The 19,672-nt window shown below is 46.6% G+C and overlaps 1 protein-coding gene across 1 annotated transcript in view; it reads right to left on the bottom strand.

The window, feature by feature from the left end:
* Positions 1-8,170: 8,170 nt before the first annotated feature.
* The window catches only part of LOC111157677 (NUAK family kinase 1), an 87,531-nt gene continuing 76,029 nt past the window's right edge, over positions 8,171-19,672 (bottom strand). The window contains exons 5-7 of the mRNA XM_022519296.1: positions 17,453-17,572; positions 15,156-15,288; positions 8,171-12,382 (exon numbers count right to left, since the gene is read on the bottom strand). Coding sequence (XP_022375004.1) covers positions 11,229-12,382; positions 15,156-15,288; positions 17,453-17,572 — 1,407 coding nt within the window. The 3' untranslated portion in view covers positions 8,171-11,228. The remainder of the gene's footprint in view (positions 12,383-15,155; positions 15,289-17,452; positions 17,573-19,672) is intronic.

Below are 19,672 nucleotides of genomic sequence, written 5' to 3'. Positions count from 1 at the left end.
ATGCTTAACCAACTGAGACACCCAGGCCTCCCTGGTTTTCAACTTTTAAGATAATTCAATTTTTCTCTTATTTATTTAAAAGATCATCTTAAGGTCATTTAAAACCAAAATGGTAATAATGTATAGTCTTCTCAACAAACTGCACTCCAACAACTAAAGATCTGTATGTTAAAAAAAAAAAATGAAACTCAACTTTTTTCCCACATGGCAAACAAAAATTACTTCAAAATGGATCATACGCCTAAATGTAAAAAATTAAATGTAAAGCTACTAGAAGAAAATGGAGGAAATCAGTACAAAATGAGTATAGGCAAAAATTTCTTAGGCCATGAAAAGCACAAACCGTTAAGTATTTGATGAAATGGATTTTGTCAAGACTTAAATTGTGTGCTTTTCAAATCATTCTGTCAAGAAATAAAAAGACAAACCCCACAGAATGGGAAAAAAAAATTGCAAATATATGTCTCACAAAAGCCTCTGTCTAATATATACGAAGAACTCTCACAGTGTGAGATAATATGATATGAAGAAGATCAATCCAATTGATTGTATGAATAACATGATATGAATCATACAAAGATGATCAGGGGTGCCTGGGTGGCTCAGGGGGTTAAAGCCTCTGCCTTTGGCTTAGGTCATGATCCCAGAGTCCTGGGATCCAGCCCCGCATCGGGCTCTCTACTCCGGAGCCTGCTTCCTCCTCCCTCTCTGCCTGCTTCTCTGCCTACTTGTGATCTCTGTCTGTCAAATAAATAAATAAAATCTTTAAAAAAAAATAACGAAGATGATCAAACCAATTTCTAAAGTGGTGGACAAAATATTGGGGAGACACTTCACAAAAAGAAGATATTCAGCCCCAAAACACATGAAAAGATATTCACTATCATCAGCCATCAGGGAAATTCACATTAAAACTATAAAGAGGGGTGCCTGGGTAGCTCAGTGGGTTAAAGCCTCTGCCTTCAGCTCAGGTCATGATCCTAGGGTCCTGGGATCAAGCCCCACATCAGGCTCTCTGCTCAGCGGGGGGCCTGCTTCCTCCTCTCTCTCTGCCTGCCTCTCTGCCTACTTGTGATTTCTGTCTGTCAAATAAATAAATAAAATCTTTAAAAAAAAAAACTATAAAGAGATACTACAAACTCACTAAAATGACTAAAATTTAAAAGGCTGACACCGTCTAGTGTCGGAATGGATGGGGAACAAATGGAACTCTCCCCTGTATGTGTTTGGTGATAATGTCAAATGGTACAAACACTACGGGAAACTCTCTGGTTCTTTTAAAGTTAACATCCATGTAGAATATAACCCAGCAGTTCCACTCCTAGGTGTTTACTCAAGAAAATGCTAACATATGTGCACATAAGGATTTTCATACAGATGTTGAGAGAAACCTTCTTTTAATATCAAGTTGTAGTGTGTTCATACAATGGAACAGCACATAGCCATAAAAAAGAATGAACGACAGCTACTTGTAACCACACGGATGGATCTCAAAAGTACTGTGCTGGATGAAAGAAGCTAGACACAAAGGAGTACATGCCATATGCTTTCATTTGTATGAAATCGTGTCAGAAGGCAGGCTACTAGTTGACCCAAGACCAAAGCTGCGGAGGGTGGACAAACTGGGAAGAAGCACTAAAAGACTCTTGGATGGTCAAAATGTCCTAGATTTTCACTGTGGTGGTGGTCACAGGCACAAACTTCCCAGAACCAAACTCATGTATATTTTATTGCATGTAAATTGTGCCTCAATAAGGTTTATTTTTAAAAAGACACCTTTTTCATAATTATGTGGATAATGGAATCATAACCCCTAGACCTCTAAGTTGTAATGATGAAGAAAGAAGGAAAAGGCGTGCAAAATACAGTAAACGCCAGGATAGAAAGTGAGGTTTTTTCCCCGCCCAAAATGATCTCTCAGGAAAGAGATGGTCGCCTATTGTGCTGGTTACCTGGCATTTCCACTGTCCCAGATTTGGACTGCATTGCCCTGTCCCTCTTCAAAGGATTGCATTTCCTGTCCCTCTTCAATGACGGGATACGTCTGCGTGACTTGCTCAGTCTCATGAGACCTGAGCCCCACACCATGTTATCACTTCCAGTGGAAATGTGAAGAGCCAGGATGAATTTCCCCCACACTCCCTTTGCACTGGTGCACTGAACATAGAAGCACATTTCCAGATGCTCTCTCATTAGCTCCAACTTAGCCCCATGGGCAGCATCATCCCATGATTCCGGATCCCAAAAGGATCTGAGCATGTGCTTATGAGTTGCTTCTCTGAAAAGGGGAGTCAATGTTTCCCAAGCATCCATGACTTTCCTTTATCACCATGGTGCCCAGATTTACATGTTTATGAGAAGCCATCTCAGCAGCTTCCACTGCCAGGAACCATCTGTACCTCATAGGGATGGAACCCACAAGCATGGGCTTTTAGTTGCTGACCAGCAGGCCCGGTTCAGAGGTCTGCATCTGGCCTTCTGCTCTGCACACATTCTTCTGTCTGGGTGCCAAAGCCCAATGGCTGAAGCTTCTGGAATACTCCAGAAACATCAGATGTTTCTCAGCTTCAGTGATTCATGAATTCCTATTTGAAGGACTTTCTCAGGGTAGCTATATTTTTGGAGCCCCATTTCTCCAGCTGACTTGAAAATGAGCTCTTCTCCACCCTCGGTTTCATCCGACAGTGAGGTATTCCTTAGGAAATTGGATTTGAGGCCATGCCTGTATCATCCCCCTGCTCTTGGCTTTAAAGACATGGCAATGTTATGTTTTTGTGATGGAAGTTGTTGCAATGCTGGATGCCAGGCGGGTCCCTACAGCCAGGCTGCAGTCCTGTGTTTCCATATGGCTCCAGAGCAGTAGACTGGCTATGATATTGATGCTTTGAACTCTTAGTACCCAGAAGTGGGTCTCCCCTGAGACCCATCAGCACAGGAAAGAGTGTGTAGAGCACAGTTAGGTGTGTGTAAGTACACAGCTTTGGACAGAAGAAACCCAGCCACTGGAGCCCTACTGCCCCACAGCATGTGCTCAGGGTGGAGAAAGACTCATTCCTCCATCCCATTCCACTCTAGAGGGCTTAAGAAACCTGAACCAACTCTATTAATTTTATCTACTGAGACTGAATCTTCTAGAACCTGATACCATATTTGTTTGGACAGTGCATTGACTTGATAAATGTCATCATCCCTGATAGTGTCCACAGCTCCTGCAAGAAAATGTCATTTCCAAGGACAAGGATGATGACAAGATGGGGATTATGATCAAGGAGTCTGACTTAAGGATTATTCCAGGGGCACAATAGAGCAGTTAAGAGCTTGGGCTCAGAAGCTGTCTGTCAGGCTTGTGTTTGAATCCAGCTCCACATTTAATAGTTGGGTGACTTCAGCAAGATACTGCACATTCCCAACACTATTTCCTCATCTGTAAAAATGGAGATCAGAGAATATTAAAACATGAAAGGAGCATTAGAAGAGAGGACGCAGGTAAGGGGTAAGCCCACTGTCTGCAACTCAGTAAACGCCCAGGTAATATCTGTTGATATTATGCTGCCCTTCCCTGTGGGAAGCAGAGAGAAGCTATGACCGAGCCATTGTGATGTGTCCATCTGACTCCATTATATTTTCCACTTCTTAAGTCCTACAGACTCGAAGACTTCCCAGGAAGTCAGGTTGGTGTCAGGGGATTGAGTTGTGGCCAGTGGGAGGAGCGTACACGTGATATACCCACATTCAGGTCCGACCCTTGAAAGGTGCTCGCTTGTGCTCTCTCTATCCCTCATTTGCACAGCTAGAAACAGAGGACCCCAAGATGGCAGACCCATGGGATGGAGGAAGCTCATATCCCTGAGGGCCTGTGCCAAGAAGACATGACAAAGAGAACTGCCCAATGCATGCTAGACTTGGTGATAGTAAGAAATAATCATTTATCACATTGAGCCACTGCCATTTCAGGGCTTGTTATTTTAGCAAGCTAGTTACTTTAACAAAGAGCCTATCCAGACTACTACACACATGAAAACTAGCATGGGGAGTAGATGGGGAAACCAGCAGTTCGAGACACAATGCATCTTCCCGGTCAGGTAGAGATGAACACCATAAATTTTTCATCACTAGAACAATAATTGGCATAATATTTTAAAAATTGATCGCTCATTTTCCCCACAAGCCCCCACTGGAACCAGATAGTTGTGACAGCTTGGGGCAGGTTTTGTGACATGAAAATCTTAGTCTGCATTTTCTGGTCTTCATAGAGCATCACAGCTACTCCACTTTCATACCCCAAGCTTCGCATGATTCTGTGGATTAAAAACATCTTCTCCATAAATTTCAATAAATTGTCAGTGAATTTCTGCTGTGGAAACATATTCTTATTTAAAATTGCACGTCATGGCATGTATCTCATCTGGGGACCACCTGTCAAAGGAAGTGGTCATTGTAATTAAGGGTACACGAAGTCCTAAATGATCATAGCCAGTCCACATGAGAACTTGGCCACATATGTTTAGCAAAATACCACCTTTCCTGAACCGTGGTTGCCCTATGCCAATGGACCCACAAATTAACCCTATAAAGCTCTGTTTTGAAGACCCCAGGGCCTTTGCATATATAGTTCCCTTTGCCTGGAATACTCACTCTTCATACAGCTAGTTCTTCAAATCTCTGCCCAAATGTCACCTCTCCAGAGATGGCTACCCTGACTACTCTTGCTGTAAGAGGTACCTTCTCCCTTAATTCTCTGTCTCTGCACCCTATCCATTTCCTTCATATCACTTACTATAATCTGTAATTTTCGGGGAGGTGTTATTAGTTTGTTTATTGTCCATTTTCTCACTAGATCTAAGTAACCATGAAATCTACCTTATTTCTAAAATTCAAGGTGTATGAGCTAATAAAAATCTTTTATTTATTTATTTATTTATTTTTTTACAGAGAGAGAGAGAGACCACAAGTTGGCAGAGAGGCAGGCAGAGACAGAGAGGGGGAAGCAGGCTCCCTGCTGAGGAGAGAGTCTGATGTGGGGCTCGATCCCAGAACCCTGAGATCATGACCTGAGCCAAAGGCAGAGGCTTAACCCACTGAGCCACCCAGGTGCCCTAATAAAAATCTTTTAGTGTTTAAACCAGTTCCAGCTGGATCTTCTCATGTTATTACAATAAATTTGACAACTAAAATCTTCTTAATGAATGTATTTGCTTTCTATAGTTTTATATTGTTGTCTTCCCTGACACTATCAGTATAAATTAGAAATCCTCTAATGTCAGAGCACCTGGATGGCTCAGTCCATCAAACATCTGACCCTTGATCTCAGCTCGGACCTTAATCTCAGGATCATGAGTTCATGGGGGGCCCCATGTTGGATTCCACTGCGGAGTGTGAAGCCTACTTGAAAAAAGAAAACTGAAGAGAAGAGAAGAGAAGAGAAAAGAAAAAAAAGGAAAGAAAATTTTTCTATGTGTCAAGCCCTGTATTAGGTACTTTATTTTATTTAATTTTCACAATAACTCTGAAAGCCAGGGATTTTTTTTTTAAGATTTTATTTATTTATTTAACAGAGAGATCACAAGTAGGCAGAGAAGCAGGCAAGAGAGAGAGGAGGAAGCAGGATCCCCGCTGAGCAGAGAGCCTGATGTGGGGCTCAATCCCAGGACCCTGAGCTAAAGGCAGAGGCTTTAACCCACTGAGCCACGAGGCTCCCCTGAAAGCCGGGATTATTTAATGCTATTTTATGGGTGAGGAAATTGAGACCCAAAACGTGTAACTTTATTTCATTAGCTCTGCCTCCCTTCTTTTGGATGAGCCGCCACCGCGGACTTGCTGCGATTCTGAAGGCGCTGTCACTCAGGTATGCCAGAAGGGTGGGCACATGATCCAGGCAGGCCAATCAGAGCGTCTCTCCATCTGGCCCCTACGATGAGGCAAGAAGAAGACACGTGACCCCCATCAAAACCAATCATACTCCTTTCTTGGCACGTAAATGCTGGAATAGTGAGCATCCCTCCCTGAATCCAGGATCACATGCTAAAAAGACCTTGTAACACTGCTACTACCAGAAGCATTGTTGCTGCCATGTGGAGAGAGCATGCCTAAGAATGGAACCCAAATCCAGGGAGAGTGGGTGCAAAACAGGGCCTTGGCATCTCTTAAAGCATGGATCTAGCCATGCCTGACTGAGACAGACCTTTAGACTTCACAGTTACATGAAGCAGTAAATTTGTCTTGTTACTTAATATGGTCTGAGGTGGGTGTCTGCCACTCACCACTAAATAAGGATAAAGTGAGCACCCTGTAGCAGCTCCATACATACTGTTCTCTCAGTCTTCCTCCATTGACCTCACCAACCTATCAGTTAGCAGGTTCGCCATGCCAATCCAGCTGCTCCTATTACCTCCCTAATCTTTATATGTCAGTGGATGTTGCTCTGTAACGAAAGGATTATGGACTCCCATTCATAATGAGTTTTACACTCAAGGCATCTTCATAGAAGTTCTCTCATTCCTTCTTTACAATAAAGGTAGCAATCTATGTACCCATCAGACAGACGAGAAAACAGAGGCACAGAGACACAAAGCAGTTTGCTTCATTAGCAATCAGCAAGTCCAAGTTGGAATTGAGAGTCCTCTCATGACAGCTCAGCTGCAGAGGCATGGACAGAGAGGTCCTAATTTGGCAGGCCGCCTCAGAAACATCCATTCCCCAGCCCTCCACCTTATCAGGTACGAGGCCATTTTAGCCAAATAAGCTCCGTCAGATTGGGTTGCCAGATAAAATACAGGAAGCCCAGTTAAACCTGAATTTCAGATAAATAATTTCTTTTTTTTTTAGTATAAGCATGACCCAAATATTGCATGGAACATAATTACACTAAAATATCATCTATTGCTTAACTGGATGCCCTGTGGTTTTACCAGCTAAATGTGACAAGATGTATCAGATGTTCTCCCAGTAGACCAGATAAGGGGTATAAGTTGCAATTTCTTTGCAAAGTCAGACTTCTTGCACGGATCCCCAAACACTGCTATTCAGCATAGAGTATGACTCTGTTTGATACTACAGTAGGGTTTGATGTCATTTGCTATTGTGACTGGGATCCAGTCTTACCCTATTATTCATTCCTCTAAGAGCTTCCTAGAGGGTCTGTTCGTGCAAGGAATAATGGTAAAATGGGACTCCAGATGTCATTTTAACAGAGGCAGAGCAGTGGCTTTTCCCATTGGGAAATACGGCCCATTGATCTTGGACCCTGAGCAATCAGATTAGCAGTCTGGCCGCCCTGAGAACAGAGGGGGTTGCTGAAGAAAGGCCAGGCAGAGGGAGCTGAGCCAGGAGGAGAGAGCATGACTGGGTATTAACCTTCCATGCTGTCTCTAGTCCAGTTTGAAGGAACCCATTCCATCATCTTTTTTGGAACCAGAACTGAGAACGTGTAAATTATTGGAGCTGTGGGGTAAACCAAGGTGGGTCATAAAATCAGGGAGAAAGCTAGGCTACAAGAGGAGGAGGAGAGGAAAGCCAATGTGCGAAGAGGAGCAGAAAAAAGGGCCTGTAGTTCTCTCGGCTCTCCCTTCTCCAGTTCTGGTTCCAGCTGCGCCGCTAGCTGCATTTCTTTTTCCAAAAACTTCAAATAAATTCCCCCTTTGTGTATAAACTAGCTTGGGTGGGTTTCTGCTACATATACACATTCTGTCACTTACTTCATTAAGTAAGAGGAAATCAGCCAAATAAAGAAGCAAGGTCCCAGTTCAGTTCAGTTGATTGCAATTTATTTAATTTAAAAATAAAAATGGAAACAAACAAACAAAAAAAAAAGAAAAACAAAACAAAAGTCAATTTCCAATGAAAATACAAACACTTTGGGTTGTTATCCAGCTTTTTTCCCCCTGTAGGCTGTTCTGGGCTCAAACCAATCAAATGAACAAAAACCAATTTTGACTGGAGCCATAAAGCATGTTGCACCAATTAAATTACACCAATATATTATTATAATACCTTTGAAATGCCTTTCAGACCAATAAATAAAAAAGACAAATTCAAATAAAAAAAGTCAACTTTTTATTACCAAAACAAAAAAAAATAGAAATTAAATAAAAGTCACAACACGGATTAAAAAAAAAAAATGTGCAGTCAAGTTTCTCTCTCCCTCTCTCTCTCTCTCTCTTTTTTTTTTTTCTTCTAGGAATGATACCATGCCAGTAAATCCCTACAGAACATTTCCAGTTTGGCAAAAAGCAGTCAGTTGATCATTCACATTTGTACTCAAGACAGCAGGCCAGGGCGACACTCCCCTGAATTTCCCCCTGAAAAGTGCTCCCCATCATCTGAAGAAGCAGCACCTTGTAACAGGGATGGAAAGTCAGGGAGCACTTAGCATTTTCATTTCGCCTAGGGTCTTGAAGCACTTCCTGAAAACTGATCATGCCTTAAAATTTACCTGTAAAAAGAAGTATAATTCTACTCCTTTGGCAAATGTGTAAACTAAGACATGGAAAGGCCAACAGAGGCCAGGAAAGGACCAGGAGAGCTGACATGGAATCTCCCGCTTGGTCCACCAGGTCATAAAAGTGTCTCTCACTTGTAATTCCACGGAAATGAATCACGCATGACTTCCTTGTTTGGGGATTGGCTGGTAGGGATGATAGGACTTAATCAGGAAGCAGGGAGCTGCATGTCAGGGCTTTTCTATTCCAGATTTTTCCTTGAAAGGACAGAGTCAACACAGCACGTAGAATCAGAAGATGTTAGCAGAATGTCACAAGCAGGCAGGGGGCCTGAGAGACGGGCTACCCCACCCCTCCAGTCCTCATTAAAGGGAAAACTTAGCCGCCCAAACACTGCAGGTGTCTCAAGCCACCAGCTAGTTAGCAGCACACCAGGACTCAACTCAGACCCTCTGCCTCTGAGTGGAGGACTGTCTTTGTCACAATCCACAGTCTGAGTTGATGGACAAAAGAGAACATGCATGGGGGGGGGGGGGCTCGGGGGGAAGGGGAGAAGTAGAATGATTTTCCTTAATAGTATCATTGTAGAAGGATGGAAAATACTAAACGGACACAATCACTGGGCAAAAGGAAAAAAATATCTCACCAAGTAGGTAGGTGTTATACCTTAGGCATATTGACAGCAACCAACGAGGCCAGCTGCCATGCATGCGGGACCAGCAGTGTGGCCATACAGGCTGTCCAGAACAGATTACACAAAATGAGACAAGGAATGGGAAGCTTAGAGGCTGCAGGATGCCCTCCACGCACCCACACTTCCCACACACACAATTGGCTATCTACAGATTTTTTTTTTCCCTTTGAACCTATACTGGGGCTCAGAAAGGAGGTATGATTGAATGAAAGAAACCAGAGAAGCTTCCCATAACACACCACCCAGGTGGACCTGAAGGCATGCACAAGCCACAACCCCAGAGCTGGTGGCAAGGGGAGAAATGGAGCCATCTTCTTAGGGCAGTTTTACTCCAAAGAATGTTCTCAGTGCCTTACGGTGAATTCTTTTGCATTCTCCCTATAAACTACTATCTGTTGGTTTTCCCAAAAATACCCCCAAGACTAGTCCTCCTTGTATATCTTTGTGGCTAGTAGAGGCTGACCATCTCGAAACAAGCCTTCCCATTTGCATAGCCAGTAGGATCTAAAGTCATGTCAAATTCCCCTATGAGACATTACTTCCAAACCCAGTATCTGAAGATGTCCCATTGTGGGACTGACATCTTATCACCTGTAATCTGGGTGTCTAGATGTTAAATACCTAGTTATATTACTTTTTATGATAAGAGTCTTGCTATACCTCTTTTCTGCCTCCTCCAGAACCATCTGGATGGCTTCTTGGGAAATGTTCCCTCTTCTATATGCTTCCTCCCAACCCACTCTGCTCTTTCAACACCTTATTTATTTGAATGGGTGGAACTTTCTTTTCCCCCAAAGTCTAGGACTTCAAACCCATGACAGAATCCCTAGATATAGGGGTAGCACCTTATGCCTACCTTTCTTTTCCTCATCCAAATATCCCACCTACACACTAACTCCCTAGAAGCAAACTCGCCCGCCTCTGCGGATTCTACACTTGGTGGATGGGGAAACCATTTGCTAGTAGTAAACAGGGTAAATGGTTGAGCCAGTTACTCCTTTGGAGACTGTAGACAGCATCACAACCAATTCATGCAGGTGAGAACCCAAGAGGCAGCATTCCAGTTAATAATGAGATGTTAAAGAAATCAACAAATTGCCCTCTTGCTGGTGTGGACCAATTTTCATTCATCTGCCCAAAGACCTCAGAGGGTCCCAAGTTCTGTTACACACCAGAGTTTTGATCTCTGACATCATCCTCCTTCTCCCTGTCCACCCTTGGGAGGTTATGCCAAAGAGCAAGGCAGACATTGAGAAAGAAGTGGGAGACAACAAGAAGCCCAAAAATCACCACGGGCTGACTCTTAAACCTTAGCGGTGTTCAGAGCATTCTCTCTCTGCCCAAGGCCCTGTCTTTCATTCCAGGTAGAGTAGCAAATTAACAAAGGACCCACTAGAGGCATGAAAGACAAGCATAGATCCCACAGGATGCCTCGACCCAACACTTTCAGGGCTTAGCCATGTCAGGGATGGCAACCACATGGCATGGATGTTACTGCTCCCCTTCCCATTCCCAAGGCAGCCGCTGCTATTCAATCACAGCACTCCTTCCCCTATGCCTAGGGTACTGGCACCAGCACACCCAGCAGCCACTATCAATCGATCACCGATTCAGGTTCAGGTGGCTGAAATCTACTTGCCAACCCCATGTAGTCAGACCAAGCCTGTTCACGTGAGGAGGGAAGAAGCAAGGTCTGAGCTCACCCCAGGCAGATGGCCCCAGTCTCTCTTGCCCTTCCTCCAGGAGTATTTGGACAACTTTTAGGTATATGTTCCCTCTCCCATATGCTTCCTCCCCCCCCCCCTTAGTGCTGGCCAACACCACCTCGCCTGGACAGCTGGTCCTCTAGGAAGTGCCACAAAGTAAATACCAATTAGGACCTAAAATCTGACTGGCAGTGGGCAGGACTGGCAGACAGCCCACTTCTCCCTTTTGGGTGCTGGCTCAAGGCTGCAAACTGGGCCAACCAAGACGGCACAGATCCTTCTTCAGTCTACTGTCACAGCCAGCAAAGAGGTAACCAGCTCACTAGCACAAGTCATCGCTCCCACGGCTCCCCCAAACCCACCCACCACCCAGCCCCACACCCTGGGGAGCTAGTTAAGCTTGCTGCAGATCTCCAGAGCTTTCTTGTAGACCTGAGTCACATCGTCCATGTCCATGAGGAGGGAGAAGCTGCTGTCTCCCAGCCGGTTCCGGTACCGCTTCAGGTACTGGGGTCGGGGCCGGTTCTGGAGCCCCTCAAAGTCCTGGATCTGGAGGAAGTTCTCAGCAGAGACGCAGCTACGGATACGCTGGCGGGCAGGGCGATTCTCCTGCACATCGAGCAAGTCAAAGGAGTCACTGGACAGGACGCTGTCATCACTGATGACGCTGGAGGGCCGGCTGTAGCTCCGGGAGAGGCCCTCAGTGGGGACGCCGGGCTCCAGCAAGGATTCCAGTGTGGGCATTTCAGGGCTGACGAGGGCCGGGTCCGTGGTCCCTGCTGAGTACTTGCTGCTGTGTTTCAAGATGCCCTTCCTGCGGCAGGAGAGGCCATGGGACGTCCCCCTGGCAGGATCCGGGGGGCTGGGGGAAGGCAGGCCACTGCCCAGCCCATCGTTCCCGTCCAACAGCTCAGAAGACTCACTGCGCTCCGGCGATGAGTAGTAACCCGACTCTCTCTGCTGGGTCATCTTCAAGATGCCCTTCTTGGGCATCGTGGCCGACTGCTTGGGGCTGAGCTTGCCCGGCCCCTCCGCCTCGGGGGAGCTTGGGAGGGGCACGGCGGTCCGGCCCAAGTCGGGCTCCATCTTGAAAGCAGAGGGTAAGGCAGGGCCCACGACGCCCTCGATGAAGCCGGTGCTGTGGGAGCGGTGTTCGCTGTTGCTCCGTTTCTTCAGGATCCCTTTGGGCCTCTTGGAACTCAGCTTGGATGGGCTCTCGGGCACCGAGTCCTGGCCGGACTGGGCAAAATCGTTCTCTTTCTTGGACTTTTTCAGGGACCGCTGCCGTTCCAGCATGACCTCGGAGGCCCCGGGCTTGGCCAGGCCCTTGATCTTGGCCTCGGCCTCAGCCTGCAGCCCCGTGGAACGGTGGTGCCAGTCGATGATGCGAGCCAAGAGCGGCGACTCGGAGTTGGGGAGCGCATCGCAGTCACAGACACTGCTCTTGTAGCCCCAGTTCACCCACCAGTGGTTGGCAATGTCCTCAATGGTGGCCCGGCGATCGGGGTTCACCATCAGCATCCACCGAATGAGGCCTCGGGCATCTGTGGCATGAGAGAAAGAGAATGATGCATCACGCGAGCCTTTGGCCTTGATGGGGCTGACGCTGCTGGTGTGGGGTGACATGCTCATGCAGGCGGGAGACCTGGTCCTGCCACCCTAGGGAGCAGGAGCCAAAGTCTTCCAGATGGTCCCCGGAAAGCATCATTGGGACGTGGAACCACAGGCTAGGGCATGGTCACACTCGCATGTTTTTCCATGCAAAGGAATGTCCTAGAACTATTGAGCTCTCCGTCAACTCAGATCTTCATTAAGTGGGGAAGGCCAGGTAACTGGAGCAGATTTCAGACCCGACCCCAAGCAGGGCCCAATCTTTTCTTCAGTGGATATCATTTTACCAAAAGGGAAGACAGGGGGAGATGACCTTGGCTTTTCTATAGTCCTGTGAGGTGGTCTTGTATAAACACACAGTGCTCAAGGTCACGGGGAAAGTGTGTGGGCATGAAAAGGACATCTAGGGCTGAGACGGTGAGAGCGAAGCTCTTTGTCAAAGAGGGAAAACGAGAAGGATGGCACATGTGGGCAGTGCGAGGGGCCATCCCCAAGGCTGGCCTGACCCTGGGCCTTGGTCAGGTCCTGAAACCCACGCCCAGTGAGCTCACCTCCTCTCCCTCTCTGACATAAGCCGCAGACCACTGAGCCGTCAGCTCACAGAGCTCATCTAGACCCGCTATCTGCTTACAGCCTGGCTGAGACATTCCATGTGCATCCCAGAGAACTAGGGGATTTGCTGCCAGAGAACTAGGGGAAAGCCCCGAAGGGATGTTGAGGAGAGCACAGGAACCAACCGACTCTCACAGCTTATAAATTGACTTTTAAGATCAAACCGTGCTCCCCCAACGGGAGGTGAATTATATCCTGGGAAGGCGCCGCCTCCCCCTCAGCCACTTATGTGGGCTAATGAGTAGCTGGCAGAGGTCAGGCAATGCAATCATGGGGGTGAGCTGTGCCCCTGAAAAGTAACAGGATGCTCCTTTAGTCATCCAGTAAATATTGTCTAGATTCCTGCAATGTGCCAGGAGCTGTGTTGGTACCAGGTGGGTCACCTGAAATGTCTCAAAAAAAAAAAAAAAAGAAAAAATACACACACACACACACACACACACACACACATCTAACTGCCTACCTATCTATCTATATGCGTATGTATTCATTATTCATGGATTCTGTATTATAAATTCTCCTGCTCACTAAAATGTATTTATAGCCCCAAAATCAATGTGTGGGCACTCTCCCTGTCATTTATGTCCATTTGCAAAGTGGCAAAAAATCCCAGTCACCCCCAGCATGCACGTATGCTCCCAGCCAAGGTCGAAGGAGACAACGCCACCTTGCCTTCTTGTTTCCACTCTCATACTGTAAACAGGTGTAATTTTCACAGCCTGTATAGTCCATGTTTTTCACATTTTTGTCCTTTTTGTTGGCAATTTCACTGTGTAAAATGGCCCAAAGTGCTAGCTCTGGTTCCCGAGTTCGAGAAGGCTGTCATGATGGGTCTTACGGAGAAAACACATGTGTTAGATGGGTTTCGTTCAGGTACGAGCCATCGCGCTGCTGGCTGTGAGTCTGATGTGAAGGAGTCAACAGGATATTTTACATGAGGTGTCTCTGGACAGAAATACATGTAAAACAAGGCTACGTACTGATCAGTTGACACCAATACTGTGACCAGAGCGCGGGCCCTGTATTTGCTCTAGGAGCCCTGTGGCCTCGGTATTCACTCATTCCGTGCTCATAGCAACTTTGTGGAATGTAACTACTGCAAAGAGTGAGAAATTGGCTGTGTGTGTGTGTGCACACGCGCGCGTGCTGCGTGTGTATATAGGAAGGTCTGTGTTAACTACTTTCCAAAGATGGCCAGATGGACACACTTTTCAGCCACACATCACACTCTCCTGACAAGAGATGGAGCTTATAATCTTGGTTGCTTTGACCCATAGAGCGGGGTAGAAGTGACATTATCTGCCTGTCCAGCACAGAAGGCCCGGAAGCTTCTTCTTCCTCCATCTTAGAACCCTGAGCCGCCACAAAAGAAGTCAAGGATGCCTCCTGGAAAAAGGGGCCTGGAGAGGCAGCTCGTGGAGAGGGAGCCCATGGGGAGGAGCACTGAGCAACTGTCACCCAGTCAGACCCAGCCCAGCCGCCATCTGAATGCCACTGTAGAAGCAACCCAAGCAAGGCTAGAAGAGCTCTAGCCAACCCAGGGAATGGAGAGCTAGGGTACCTAGCTGTTGTCTAAACCACCAAATCGATTCAGGGAGGTGGGAAAGGAAGGGGATCGAGTTGTTATAGCAATAAATAATGAATAATAAAACAGCACCCGTGGGCCATGCCCCAGCTGAGGGCACAGTGGTGAAAGAAAGCAGTTGTCCCCCTCATGGCACTGGGTCTAATGACGGTGGTTTATATGACCACACGGACTAGAAAGGACTTCATATGATCTCTCTTCCAAAATGTGAATTTACAGTGGAGAAATTGAATCTACATGGTAAAGACTCGCCCAGGTTCACCCAGCAAGCGCACAGGCCTCTCGGCTTGCCTGGTGTAGAGGAATTTGTTCTAGAAATTTCATTTGGGAAGGTTTGGGCAAAGCATCCTAGCAAGCCAGCTTTGTCAGAAGGCAAAAATCTGGAGAGAAAAAAGAAGAGGAAAAGCAGGAGACTCCTTACAAATGTTGAAACAGAAGCAAAAAAGTGTGAGCTACAGCGGGTAAGCCAACCACTCCCGCTCAACCACTGACCCTCTCAGGGCACGCACCTGATGGCTGCGTGGGCTCCCGGTACTCTCCGCTGCTGATCTGCCGAATGAGGTTTTTGTGATCGAAACCATCGAAGGGCATTGTTCCATAAACGAGAGTGTAAAGCAACACGCCCAGGGCCCAGCTGTCCACCTGGAGCAGAGAGACGGGACATACAGGAGCTGAGAAGCCACCCTTAACGACCCCAGGAACTGAATTTAGCACGTGGCAGATGGGTGCCCCCCCTTCGGAAGCCTGACAACTGATATGTGGTGCAGCTGTGGGCTGCGGCAGAGCCTGATCTTCCCATCTCAGAGACCGGGAGTCCCAATCCAGGCTTTCTTAAAAATATAATCTCCTTAAATCCTCAGGATGGGGGCACCTGGGTGGCTCAGTGGGTTAAAGCCTCTGCCTTCGGCTCAGGTCATGGTCCTAGTGTCCTGGGATCGAGCCCCACATCGGGCTCTGTGCTCTGCGGGGAGCCTGCTTCCACCCTTCTCTATCTCTCTGCTTCTCTGCCTACTTGTGATCTCTGTCTGTCAAATAAATAAATAAAATCTTAAAAAAAAAAAATCCTCAGGATGATGTTATGAAACAGGGAGGGCCTGGATTATTTTTGGCCCCATTTGACAGACCCATCTGAGGCACACGAGAGCTAAATGATTTCTCCAGAGGCCCTCTGTGTCGCCAGGGTGGGTGCCAGACTGGGACACAGGGCTGTTCACTCCAAATCCAGGCACCAGGGCCTTCCAGCACCTTCTTCAAATGTATCAGGGGCTGCCAACTCAAATGCTTACAAGAGCCAGGCCTGCAACAGGATGAACAAAGCAAGAGAGAATGTGGGGTACAATGTGGGAGTGCACGGACCCCCCCTGACAGAGGCAGCTTCCCCTCGACTAACTGCTGCCCCACAGTAATGTAGACCCAGCACTGCCAGATCCTTTCGGGAAGTCAGAAACCAGACTTTTATGCGAAATCTTCCAATTATTGAATGTTTTGTCCATTTTCTTTTAGAAAGACTAACGTGGCCAGATAAAGCATGCTTGCTAGCCAGATCACAGGCCGCAAGCTTAGAATCCCAGAAAGAGATCATCGAAGATCAAAGAAACATTCATTACCTATGATGAATGGACAGTGTCAAGTTTCTAGAGTTTTATAAATTGAATCCGATATTCCTCCCGTACATTCTTATTTTATAAAGCCTTTCTCTTCACTGCAACTGATAGAGCCCCTTGGCATCCTTCTCTTCACCCTCCAGCCCTGCCTTCCAACACTGTCCAACAGATAAATATTTGGAGGGAGACATTTCAACCTACCGAGCTGCTGCTATTTAAAGGATAAGGAGTGGAGGCCTCTCTCTGTAAAGAGAACCATCCTTTCAAAGAGAGTCATCACTCGCAACTCACCCATTTTCAAAATAGCGTTTTCACATACACATCTCTTACCGTGGCCCGAGAGCTTTAGGCATATAAAGAAATGCGTTTCTCATGCATTAGAAGGTGTGATTAAAACTGTATTTCCTTAGCGGAACCTCGCAGTCTGTTGAGCTTTGGGCCTCTTGGCTCCGGCTCAGATCATGATCTCATGGGTCGTGGGGTCACGTCATGCACTGGGCTCTGCGCTCAGCTCCGAGTCAGCTTAGGATTCTTTCTCTCCCTCTCCCTTTGCCCCTCCCACTCATGCTCACTCTCTCTAAAATAAATGAATAAATCTTAAAAAAAAAAACCCTGTATTTCCTTAATTGAAGATACATGCTGTCAAAGATATATGCAAAATGATATTCGTTGCAGAGTTAGGGGTTATTTTGCTTGGCCTTTTGGTTTGTTCTAATAGGGAAAAACTAAGAACGATCGGTCTAAATCTTGGGAAGTGATTAAGTTAATGTATATTCATACAATAAAAGATTATATCGTCCTCCAAAACCACGTTTTTAATAATAACAAATTCAAAATATGTCACGATATAATTTTAAGTCAATAAAAGGTGACACACACGTATGTATACATGTATATATAATAATTGCTCTTATTTTTTGAAATGTAGGAGATCAACACTGGAAAAAGGTATAAAACAAAAGTTGCAAAAATATTAATTGGTTATCTCTTGTAGGGGAAATTGCAGGTAACTTTATTCTCTAGATTTTTCAAATTTTCTCCCAGGTATCTATATTGTGGCTTTTATAATCATATGAGGAAAAACTTTCCTCGCTTGCTTGGTTTTTTTGTTTGTTTGAAGTATTTCTTATAGCCAGTTCCTGCCATCCCTGCTACCTTTCCTTCCCTGCCCACACCCCCATACACCCCAGCAACTTGCTCACCTCAGGCCCCCGGTAAGGCCTCCCATTGACAATCTCAGGAGAAGCGTAGAGTGGGCTCCCGCAAAAGGTTTGCAAGAACTTGTCCTTCTGGTACAGGTTGGAAAGCCCGAAGTCGGCAATCTACAAAGAGAAGAAAGACCCAGAGGGGCTGGTTAGCATTCCGGGGGCACCTACCTTGAATCATCTGAGCACTAGAGCACCTGCGTGGGTCTGCCGGCTGGGTCACCAGTTTTTCTCCAGTCCTCATTTTCCATCCAAGAACCAGCCCACAGGACCAGGCCAGTGACTCCCAGCTGCAGTCCTTAGCATCACAACGGAGTCTGCTGGATCTGCACCCTACACCTTCTCTTAGTTACTCCAAACTGCTCCCTGCATAGACCTGACCTTCGATTTAGACCTGCTCTGAGAAATAATCACAGAATCACAGGCTTGACGTTTCCGATGCACAGGACAACACACAACTATTAATCTGGAAATAGTCCCCCTAAAATCACATCATACCCACAGTGACTCTGGAAAACTGTGGGCCAGTGCCACTAATTCGACCCCCTTCTCATCCACCCCTGCTCTACCAAGAATTCCATTCTGCCAACCTCGTGATCCTAGATGAAACAGACCCGGTTTTGAGTCACCGGATATCATCCCAAAACTCTGCCACTAGCCATCTGTGTGACATGGGACAGGTCCCTTAGGTACTCTGAGCCTCAGTTTAGCCACCAGAAAATGGGAACCCAGGACCCTTTCCTGTTCTGGATCACAGGATTAGTGCGAGGGGGAAAAAAAAATCAATCACTCAAGATGAGACCATGAATATTAATCTGTTAAGTCTTCAAATTCTGTATGAATGCTCTGCCTAGCCCTCTTTCTCTGACAGGCACACCCGTGCAATCACTCTCTTCTCTCCTGGATTCTTGAAGTGTTTTATTCATTATCCTTTATGGCAGCACTCTTCCCTGTGTGAGGGTGTGCGTGTGTGCATAGGTGCATAAGTACACAGAATCACATTTATACATGTCACATAGACACGTGTCACGTTATGTATGTACATATACACATATGGAGCATATATCAATATATATGCATACATATATATACACACACACACATATATATAAAGAATAAATTCTCCTTGTCTGTCCGACTCTGAGTCCCCTGAGGCAGTGGCATGTTCCACATTTTCCTTCATCTATGTTTTATCCACGACTTCATACCTGCCTCCAACCCAAGAAATACCTGTCACTCAAAATATTTTGAAAAGCACAAGACAACTAATAGAATATGCAGAAGAAGAAGAAACTTGGTCCCCACATACGGAACAACTTCCAATTACCAGGCACTGCTCTGAGCACCTCACCCTCTCGAATCCAAGCCCATTTACAGACAACGTGAGTATACATCACACCACTGAACGGTAGAGCTAAACATGGTTCGGATGGCAAATTTCATGCTCTGGCTATTTTGCTGCAATTTTTTAGGCAGATCAAGAAAGTGGGGTTTCGGGAGATGTGGGGAAGTGTCTCAGGAGAGCTGGCTAGCAGGAGGCACCTCCAAACCTTCACTCCAGCCTTCCAAGATGAGCCGCTGCGGGCTTCTGCCATTCTCCGAGCGGATTTCCATTGGAGGCTTATAAATAGGCTGAGCGATTCACATGCCCAGAGAGCTGCCCAGCCCCGGTGGCGGCGCTGAGGCTCTGTTCTGAATGCAGCCCCAGAATAAGCCTATTTTCTAAAAGTCGCCCCTGAATGAATGAATGGAATGCCATTGAAAGCAGCTGGTGTATAACTGCCTTCAGAAAACGCGTTCTCCGGGCTCAGATTGCATTTAATTGCCCTGAATTCCACTTTCTTATCAAGGCCTCTGATTCACTTGCAGGAAGTTGGTTGGAAGCTTATGAAGTGTGCCCCGTCTGTCAGAAAAGGAATGGAATGGCCGCAGCAGCCCCAGAGCACATCCCAGGGCTTTGTCCTCAGTGAGCGCAGCCAAGGCCAGGACCCAGCAGAGTACAGGGTGGGGGGATGGGGGAGACTTCCCCTTCCCACCCCCAGTGTCCACGGCTTCCAAATACATGCACCTGTGAGAGGGGCTCACCGCCGCAGCATGCGGATCCCTGCACGCACACGCTCACCCCGGAGCGCTCCCAGTCCGGGCGCCCTTGCTCTCTGCAGCCGTCCTGAGAAGGGTGTTTATGTTAGGGCCCAATCCCGTCCCCACACACTGATG

The sequence above is a fragment of the Enhydra lutris genome, unplaced genomic scaffold (assembly GCF_002288905.1).
Source record: "Enhydra lutris kenyoni isolate GAN:26980312 unplaced genomic scaffold, ASM228890v2 scaffoldscaffold55, whole genome shotgun sequence".
Lineage (NCBI taxonomy): Eukaryota > Metazoa > Chordata > Mammalia > Carnivora > Mustelidae > Enhydra > Enhydra lutris.
Note: the sequence above shows the minus strand (reverse complement) of the source record. Positions and strands in the feature narration are given on the sequence as shown.